Here is a 10,456-nt window from a genome sequence, read left to right on the forward strand (position 1 = left end):
AAAAAAAAAAAACAAAGAAAGCCTCCTCTTACAAGGAGGGGAGTAAGAAAGAACTAGCAGTATGTCAGAGCCAAATGAGGGGAAGTGGATGAAACAAAATCAGTGTGAAGGAAGTGGTAGAGAGGGGCAATTCTGCAACCTTGGAAGGAGACATTGGGTGTCAGCCTGTCTGAATGAATCTTGTAACTCATTTTGGCAGCACCCTGTCCAATTCCTGTTATTCCTGAATTCCTGCCCAGATTCTAGGCCATCCCTGGGTCTTTGAGAATACTCTAACTTCTACTCCCCAAGCTTCGTTTCTACTACCCTACAAGTATTGGCTTCTATTATGCTTAGATTGGGTTGGCCTCCAATCTCCCAACTTCCTTTCAGACCACAACCTGGACTTGGCAGAGAAAGACTTTACAGTGAACACTGTGGCCGGTGCCATGAAGAGTTTTTTCTCAGAACTGCCAGACCCTCTGGTCCCGTACAACATGCAGAATGACTTGGTGGAGGCACACAGTGAGTATTGGAGCCTGGTGTGGCATGGGGCCCTGGCAGCACACCAGAATAAGTCTGCATCAGGCCGATGGAGGGAGATAAGCAGGGCACCCAAGAATGGGTCTTGCTCTTAGAATGGATATTCTACTTCTTTGAACTGAGGTTTGGAGGACAGAGGGAAAAGAAACCAGATGACACCACAGGGACATGCAAATTGGGCCCCAGCTTTAATAGACTATAGGTGCTTATCTGGGAGATATTCCAAAAAGAGTTGTAGGTTTCCCCCAAAACTCTCATTCATTAAAAGCATGATTTTGGTGTCAGACTTGAATTAAGTCTCCCTGATCCTTTGCTTGTGGACAACTTAACCTCCCCTGTTCCTTAATTTCCTACTGTTAACTTTGAAGATAATATGTGGTCTAGGGCCATACAACCTCATAAAAAAAACCAGCCTCTAGAAGGAAAGGAACAAATTCAGTGGCCCTAGCCAGGTGATCACTTGATGCTGCAGCAAATTAGCACCTCTGGTTTTAATGGTGACCTCTTGTGCCATTCCTCCTCACCCTGTCAGCTGTTCCTGTCACTTCGTGGAAGTGTTTGTCCATCATATGGGTGAGCCTTCTCTTTCCCTGGACTTTGTGTAGTGCCAGAGGGTACCTGATCTCTCAGCGTTTCCCATCATGTAGCACTTGCTACCTTTTAGGCCTCACAGACTTCCTACTTCATACACCTGGTGGGCAGAGACCCAGAAGCAACCATAACTGCAGCTGCAGGAGGGAATGTCTTTGCCCACTGCCCAGAGATGCCACCTGTCTGATGACCCAGCAGTCAATGGGTAGGGAAGAGATGTGTTACTCTGGCCACAGGACATAACATCTCATTTGGTCACTGCCCGGATGCAAAAGAGGGAGTTTTAAACAAGCAGTTTACTCACAAGGCCGGTAGTATGAGCAGAAATTTTAGAGAGATAACAGCTGGGGCTGCAGTGTCTCCTGGATCATCTAATGTTTGTTTCCATGACCTGGGTCCCACCTTCCCTTTATTCTGTCCACATGGTCTTAGCTGGCTGGAATTGTTTAGAGTGACTATCAGAACCCAACAAAGAGGGGCCAGGAGAGCCTAGTACTTCTGAGACTATCATAGGCTTGCCTTGCCTTCTGAAGATAAGAGTCGGGGTTTCCCTAGGTGAATTGGGTATGAGGGCAATGGCAGGCTCCAGGCTGCCTCAGATACAAAATTGCAAGGGAACTCTTTAACTGGAGTTAGCTTCTTCTACCCTAAGTTTATCTCAGAGCGGAAGCTAGAAAGAGAGGAAAGTGTGGACTGGTACCCAACTTGCTAAAAGCTGGGGATTCTAGTCCACATTTGTCTTGACTTGGCGCCATCTAGAGGCGTGTGAAATCCTGGCACCCAACAGAATCTCATTGTTTCTGCAAGAACTGCTGGCATAGCATCTTTTTGTTTGGGGGGGCCAGCAGAGGGAGGTGCTACTGATAGGGAATCAGTGGCTTCCACTGCCGAGGAAGTGGTTCCATCCTGGAAAAGGATGGAGGTTTTCTGCTTCCTCTTCCCCTTGTGTGTTTCCTGTGCCCCACACTAGTCAGCTGGGGCTCCATTGTCTTGAACCAGGCAGAAGGGGCTAGAAGAGGAATGTATCTCACTGACAGGGCACCTCTCACAAGAGCAGTTGATTGACGGGCGGAGCTGTGTATGTTGTGGGGTTGGGTTTAATTGAGAAACAGATAACCAGCAGTGCAAAAGTTGGTATTAAAGGACATTATGGAACAAAGATTGTCATGCCCCAAAGTGGTTGTTCTCAGGCTGGCTGGGTTTCCATGGCATCATCAACTTGACCAGCTCTTTCCACTTAATGCCTAAGAGCAGTTGTGTCTGTGTGTTTGAGGCCTTGGAACTGGTTTCAGATCCCATCACAACAAACATCAAGGTCACTATCAAAACTTTTGTTAGCTCCAGAATTTCATAATATTGCACACTGCTGAAAGTATGCCAAAATAGAGATTTTTGTGAGAATTCATCAATTCTTTCCTTATGACATTCAGGATCATGTGTAGGAGGCTCAGTAGCCATAGCTTGCGTTGATAATGTGTTTGCAGCATAGCTGGCCTGGCTCTCTCCAAGGCATTTGATTTACACAGCTGATCTGTTATTTTCATAGTAATCTTTGAGGTAATAGTATTTTATCTCCATTTTATAGAAGAGGAAACAGAGGCTCTCATTAGGTGGTACTGCTCCGGGTCATGCCACTAGGGAGTAGCAAGCTGGGACTTCAGGTCCTGCCCCTGCCACAGGTTACAGTGAAGTTACTGTGGGCAGAATGAAGCAAGCTGAGCTTGACGTACATACCCAGTGGGGGGGCGGGGAGAAAGAGGGCTTCATGAGAGAGTTGGTACATGAGCTGACTTCAGGAGGCAGAGAAGGTGGCTTCATTCATATTGCCCATTTTATCTTCACCCTAGCCTTTAAGAATTGTTCTTCCCCAGTATCTCTCCTTTTCCTCTCATAACACCATTGTTCCTTATGTATCTATGGCTCCAAGACAGGTGTCCTCAAACTATGGCCCGCGGGCCACATGCAGCCCACTGGGTGTTTTTGCTGCCACTACCTGTCCTGCTTAGCAGCCGACTCGTCCCAGGGCCCACAGTCCGGCCCTCCAATGATCTGAGGGATAGTGAGCTGGCCCCCTGTTTAAAAAGGTTGAGGACCCCTGCTCCAGGGTCCTCACTGATCCCCTACAGTTGCTCATAAGGTTCAATCTCTTTAGTCTAAGGAAAAGTTTTTAGTAGTTTTCATCAGACTGTCACAAGGGTGTATGACCCAATGTGTTTCAGGATCCCAGCTTATTGTCTTACTCTTCCCACCTAACAGATGAGACGACTTAACAGCCAGAGCTGATTAACAACTCATTGCTGTTCTTTAGGCTCTGGCTAACAAAATGTCGCTTGACGTTGCTGGGTCTGAGATCTACCTCCCTCTTGTCTGGCCAGGTAGCTGCTTGAGGCCTTGGGTGTGTTCCTCACATACAAGTATGTACCAGGTCCTAAGTGGACAGGGACAGATGGCAGTGGACAGACAAATAGATAGTCCCTGCCTCAGTGTGGTGGGACAGGAGACATTGAACAGATTATTATAAGGTCATGCCTCCAGGAGAAAGACAACCTGGATTTTTCATTTTGGGCCTAACAGGGTGAGATCTTATCTTTGGGGTTGTTTGCCAGCTGGGGGAGGAGGGCGTTGCACAGTGGGTGTGCCTCATATGTCTCTGAATGGTGTGACCTGGAGCCAGGCTTTTTTTCCTCTCTTCTGGAAATATAGGTGCACTGGATGGGCAGAGCCCTGCAGGGATTTTTCTCCAGGCATTGAGTTGGCAGTAGCAGATCCAGGCCTAGAGCTTGGTTGGTAGCTGGGATGCCACTGATGGCAAGCAGAGTGACACAGCCAGGAAGAGAACATTGTTGGGGATCGTGATCCCAGCCACCAATTTGTGTGAACTTGGAGCAGTATTTTCCCTGGTCTATCTGCTTTATGAGGTGTGACAAGCTAGTCTCAAAGAGCCTAGTGGCCCTCCCCTTCCGCCTGAGTTTTTTGGGTATTGTTCTAAATTGCCTAGTTGTATCCAGACTTCGTTGTAGTTCTGCTGGCCAAAAAATCCCTCCCCTGAACCTTTCTTGTGGCCCTCAAGTTCAGAAGTACATGACCTGGCTAGTGAAGCCTGTACCCTGTTAGTGCCCCCACCCTTTTTCTTTCAGGTAATCTCTACAGATTACTGCAGTCAGAGAGGATTCTGCAGCAGCAGGGAGACAGGCCTGAGTCCCCTTCCATCGCCTCTGTCAGCAGCTTTGTGACCTTGACTTGGCCTCTTTTTTTTTTTTTTAAACAGTCTCACTGTGTTGCCCTTGGTAGAGTGCCATGATGTCACAGCTCAGCCTCCCAAATAGCTGGGACTACAGGTACCTGCCACCACACCTGGCTATTTTGTTGTTGTTGTTGCAGTTGTCATTGCTGTTTAGCAGGCCTGGGCCGGGTTCAGGTTCGAACTTGCCAGCCTAAATGTATGTGGCTAGTGTTGTAACCACTGTGCTACAGGTGCTGAGCCAACTTCAACTCTTTAAGTGGGTTTCTCAGCTACCGTATGGGTAATGCCCAGCCCCACCTTCCACTGGGGCTTTTGGTGAGCAATGCATAGAGAGCAACTATGAAGTTAGCCTGCCAGCATCCTGGCACTGTCTGAATATAAAGACTCACTGGTGTTTTTACATTGTGAAAAGTCTGCCAGTTTGAGCCTAAAGTAGGTCCCTCAGCAAAGAGGCACTGGTTGAGGTGAGCTTTTCTTGAAGAAGGTGGTGAATGGGGTCAAGTCAAAAGGACATTGACAACATTAAGGTTGTTGTTAGTGTTACAGACACATGGCCAGGTTCTGCTAGGATTCCTGGATGTCCTACCTCCTTCTCCTACCAACTTCCTCAATACTCAGAAGCACTTAGACCAAGCAGTGAGGGAAAGGGGGAGAAAGTAAGAAGAGACTGGGCATAGTGGCTCATGCCAGTAGTCCCAGCTACTTGGGAGGCTGAGGCAGACATTGTTCAAGGCCAGGAGTGCAAGAACAGCGTGGAGAAGAACATAGGGAGACCCTGTCTCTAAAGGAATAAAAGGGAAGGATCACCTAGAATCCTTTTCTTTTTTTCCTTTGTTTTTTCTTTTTTAAGATAGTCTCACTTTGTGGCCCTGGATAGATTGCCATGGCGTCATAGCTCACAGCAACCTCAAACTCTTGGGCTCAAGTGATCCTATTGCCTCAGCTTCCAAGTAGCTGGGACCTCAGGCGCCCACCACAATGCCTGGCTATTTTTAGAGACAGGGTCTCTCTCTTGGTTAGGCTGGTCTCGAACTCCTGAGCTCAAGGAATCTACCTGCTTTGGCTGGGATTACAGGCATTAGCCAGTCTGCCCAGTCTCAGATTTTGGCTTTGTCAACCCCATTTCCTGTCTCCATCTAGGAGGATGGGGTGAGACTGAGCTCTTCTGTAAATGTGCTGCCACTCGAGTACCTAATTAAAACAAACACAGCTGGCTCAGTGCCTCTGGCTCAAGCAGCTAAGGTGCCAGCCATATACAACTGAATTGGTGGGTTCAAATCCAGCCCAGGCCTGCCAAACAACAATGACAGCTGCAACCAAAAAAATAGACAAGTGTTGTGGCAGGCGCCTATAGTCCCTGCTACGTGGGAGGCTGAGGCAAGAGAATTGCTTAAGCCCAAGAGTTGAGGTTGCTGTGATCTGTGATGCTACAACACTCTACCGAGGGTGATATAGTGAGTGAGACTCTGTTTAAAAAAAAAAAAAATAGCCTAGCATGGTTGTAGGTACCTATAGTCCCAGCTACACTGGAGGCTGAGGCAGGAAGAGCTCTTAAGCCCAAAATGTTGGTAAAATGCTGCTTTTATCAAGTCATACTCTCAAGTCTAAAAATTCACCTGGCTTGGTGAAGGAGGGCTCACTGAGCTATGTTCATCATGCCCTCTCTGCATCCTCCCTTTCCACTGACGCCTCTAAGTCATACTGGCCCCCGGTGCTGATTTCATGTCTTGCCATGAGTTCTTTATTTAACTGAGTGGTATCACTTAGTGAAGGGGGCACTGTCATCAGCTCCTTATACAGACAAAAAGACTGACATAGTGTCATTTGCCTAAGGTCACACAGCTGGTTGGTATTGGAGGCAGGATTTGTACTCAAGACCATCTGAGTTAGAGTTTGGGCTCTGAACCACCCCAAGACCTTCTTCGCTGCCCTCCCCATCACTGATATCTGTCTGTCCTTCCAAGTCTAGCTCACGTCAAGCTCATCATGTGACTCCTTCAGCTGTGAACTTCTAGGCACATCACCTGCTGTAGAGGTTCTTAACCAGGAGATCATGGGCTTCCTAAAGAATATGTAATTGGGGGATCCATGGGCCCCCAGAAGTCACAAACAGGATCAAACACATGCATATAGGTAGGAGAGAGGATCCTGAGGGTCTATCTCAAAAGAGCCCATGTCCGCAAACCAGTTAACAGCCATCCTGGGGACCCCCATCCACCCGCACCCATAATCACCAGTTGTGAGACTACTGCCGTCTCTCATTGGTGAGACCTGGAGTCCAAAATGGGGATATCATCCTGTGCACAGAGAAATCTGTCTTGGCCAGCTGTGACTCCAGGTGGGCTCTAGGACATTCTGCCTCACCAGCCTGGGCTGCATCTCCCAGCCAAGGCAGGCCAGACCCACTTAGGGAAGAGAAGGTAAGACTTGGTGCCACAAGCCCTGCAGACAGCAGGGCATATTGGATTCTCAGCACTGAGATTGCTCAAGCGTCAGGTTCCTCCTCCTCCAAATGGGGTGATAACAGTGCCTGCCTCTTAGGCTTGTAGACACTAACTGAACGGGGCCTGGCCTGGGTTGCATGCTTCATTCAGGGCAGGTGTCTTCCCTCTCCCAGGACATTAGGATTCCACGAAGGGCAAAGTCTGGGCAACCGAGGAAGGAGGTCCACAGTGCCTTCGATGAAGGGCCTAAGAATTCCCCTACTGTTCCCCTCAGGTCCTTCTTGCAGGGAGGTGTATGGAGGGTCCCTGTGTCTCTAGGAAAAGGACAGAGCCCTGGTCTCATGACAAGCCTTCTTCCCTCAAAGACCTGTTGGTGTGGGTGGGTGGCAGCATCTGGCCGTCTGATCAGGAAGCAAGCAGGCTTTCTGAGTAGGAATGCCTGTCTCCAGGAGCAACCAGATGAGCAAAGAATGGCGATCTTTATGGTACAGTCTTCTTTGGATTATTCCATCTTGGGTGGTAAGGGCTAGGAAGCCCCAGGCACATAGGGCTGCCCTTCAGTGGGGGCCTTAAACACAGAAGTGGGTCTGGCCCATGGGCCCATGCCACTGCCAGGTGTGCCAGCCTAGAGCACCAGCACTGGCAGAAAGAGTGGGATCGACCTCATCTGACAGCCCTAGGATGCCCTCAGAGAAGGCCCACCTCATTGTACTGCTTCACCAGCTGCCCAGTGTCTGCTTAGAGCTACAAAACACTCACCTGCCCCAACTTTGGTTTTCTCTCTCCTTAGAAATCAACGACCGGGAGCAGAAGCTACATGCCCTTAAGGAGGTATTAAAGAAATTTCCAAAGGAAAACCATGAAGTCTTCAAATATGTCATCTCTCACCTTAACAAGTAGGTTGCAGGGCTTTCTTATTGGTTTTTCTTTCTAAAAATTGACCACCAGCGTTGGTCAACAGCAGAACAAGGCAGAGCAAGGCTCCATCCTCAGGCTAGCAGCAGGGACAGGCCCAGCCTGCAGTGGGTCAGAGGTCTGTCTAGGGTGCTGATTGGCCACCTCAGGATGCACGTCTGGCTCATTCTACAAGGAGCATCTCCATTCATCCTCAGGCTTCCAGCGTGGTTCTTCTGAGAGAGCCCTATGGCTCCAAGTGTGCCCAATACCAGACAGCCCACTCAGCTTCAGCTGGGGTTGCAGGGCCATAGAACATTTTGTAGTGCCTATGACTCCCCACCATAAGCTAGCAGAGAGAGCAGAGCCTCTGGTTGGTACTGATGCCCCCAGAAATCTGCTCCTAAATCATAAAACCTAAGAGCCTCCCAAAGTCCTCTCTCCGGCATTCATATCTCTAGCTGGTATGTAACAGGACACTCTGCCGAGAGAGGGGTACCCTGGGAAGGACCAGCCTCAGTCCAGCAAGTGCTGGCCCTTGCAGCCAGGAACCCCTTTTAACCAATGCTCAAATTTAGTTATGCCCAGAGCACATTCGTTGACAAAGTGGTATTTTATGTAGGTTTGGCTTGAGATACACACAGACTTGCCCTCTTTGCACAGGCAGAGCATTGTCTCCCTTGCTGCTGTTGAGTGATTGAGTCCCTGAGGCATTCCCTCCACCCTCCAGGCAGCTCCCTGGGGTATGTGCCACACATAGTCACCTGGATAGAGAGGAGAAGGCACAGAGGGCTTAGCCCCAACTGCCAGTTCAGGGCAGGGCCCAGAGAGCTATATGTGGCCCTTCTTCTCTCACAGTGGTGCCCAGGTTCTCAAGCAGAGGGCAAGCAGGCAGGCAGGGTGAAAGCCTGGGTGACAAAGGCTGTGAGCACTACGGGCCGGGGTCCCACACTGCTCTGACCATGAGTTTGGTGTCACCTACAGAGTCAGCCACAACAACAAGGTGAATCTCATGACCAGCGAGAATCTCTCCATCTGCTTCTGGCCCACTTTGATGAGACCTGATTTCAGCACCATGGATGCCCTCACGGCCACGCGGACCTATCAGACAATCATTGAGCTCTTCATCCAGCAGTGCCCCTTCTTCTTCTACAACCGACCCATCAGTGAGCCTCCCGGCACCATGCCCAGCTCCCCTTCAGCCATGGCTTCTACTGTCCCCTTCCTCACCTCCACACCTGTCACAAATCAGCCATCACCCCCCCAGTCACCTCCACCCACCCCCCAGTCCCCTATGCAGCCACTGCTCCCCTCCCAGCTTCAAGCCGAACACACTCTGTGAGCCACTAAGGCCTTGGGCAACAGGAGAACCAGTCTTCTCTCTGATGGGATAGCGTTTGGCCTTGAACATAACCAAGTCCACTGGGGCAGGAGCAGGGGCAAGTGTCCCTCTCCCCATTACCTTCTCAAGACCTCAGTGGTAGCTCCAGCCAATGGTCTGCCATAGTCTGGGCTATCAGGCACCCTGGCCCAGTGCTGCACACCTGGGGCTGACTGTAGGCAGCAGCCATGGGGCCTGCCTTTTGACTTAGACCCCCTTTGAGGACTGAACTAGTGAGGCAGCAGCTCTAGTGCCCCTCCAGGCGCTCCCTGCTCCCCAGACCACCTGCCCACCTGTCTGTGCACACCAGCCTCAGGGCATCACATGCGCCTCACCCCCCAGCTTATATAGAGCCCATTACTGGGACAGTGCCCTGGCCTCTGCCGGGGGAGGAGGATATTCTGAGATTCAGGCCTGCTTCCAGGGCAGGGCCAGCAGCCCCTGAAGAGAACAGTTCCATTTATTTCGCCTGTCTCCTGCACACACACCCCCATAGTCGCAAGTACACCTGGCTGGCAGCCTCCTTACAAACGGTGGCCACGCTCTACCACCCCAAGATACATGCTTAGAACATCTGCCCAGCAGATCAGAACAGGAAGATGGCTTCATGCCTGGACCTAATGTGACTTTCCTCCCCATCCCCAATCTCTCGTCTGTCCCCCAAAACCTCACTGGCTTCCAGATAACATTCTCTTTAAAACAAAGGAACACTGGAAGAAAAATGGGAAAAACCCTCCGATAATTAAAACAAAAAGGAAGGAACCACAGAATGAAAACTACAAACCTCAAGATTTCATTCTCCTACCTCTGCTGGGAGGCAGATAGGTGGAGATGACCCTTGTCTGTGTGACAGCAAAACCAGGATGCCTGGGGCTGTGGCCTGGAGCCTTGTGAGGTCCTACTTAGATCTTGTCACCAGATCCCCTTTGTCCAAGAAGACCGTTGGAGCCCTTCATGGGGAGAGCTGAGGAAACAGGCAGACCAGCCAGCTCCTGGGACACCCTGGGACACAGCGCACTGCTGTGGAAACACTACTGTGTGTGTGTGTGTGTGTGTGTGTGCGCGCGCGCACCCCTGAGTGGGGGGAGGGTGGGGACAGGTAGGGGGTGCCAGGTGCACTCGGGGTGTGAGTTTGTGTGTTTAGTGTTGAAATGGAATCCTTGTGTCCCAGCTGTGGAAGTTCAACAGCAGGGGCACTTACAGGATGCAGGCCATGTGTGGGGGCACTTTGAAGGAATGATGGCTGACGGGCCCTTGTAGGGATGTCCTTCCAGGTTCTGCCTGTCTACCACCCTGGGCCAGTCTTTCCATTCACCCTAGGAGAGCTCTCCTGACACCCTATCTTTGCTGCCTTGCTAGGCTGGGACACACTGTCCCCAC

General features: G+C 50.4%; 1 protein-coding gene across 1 annotated transcript in view; it reads left to right on the forward strand.

Annotated features, from left to right (window-relative positions):
* Positions 1-10,156, forward strand: part of ARHGAP35 (Rho GTPase activating protein 35) — a 134,086-nt gene extending 123,930 nt beyond the window's left edge. Inside the window, exons 5-7 of the mRNA XM_023518940.1 lie at positions 373-504; positions 7,592-7,697; positions 8,680-10,156. Of these exons, the coding sequence (XP_023374708.1) occupies positions 373-504; positions 7,592-7,697; positions 8,680-9,037 (596 nt within the window). The 3' untranslated portion in view covers positions 9,038-10,156. The remainder of the gene's footprint in view (positions 1-372; positions 505-7,591; positions 7,698-8,679) is intronic.
* Positions 10,157-10,456: the final 300 nt, after the last annotated feature.

This window comes from Otolemur garnettii, unplaced genomic scaffold (genome assembly GCF_000181295.1).
Source record: "Otolemur garnettii isolate 467f Iridium unplaced genomic scaffold, OtoGar3 scaffold00152, whole genome shotgun sequence".
In the NCBI taxonomy this organism is placed as follows: Eukaryota; Metazoa; Chordata; class Mammalia; order Primates; family Galagidae; genus Otolemur; species Otolemur garnettii.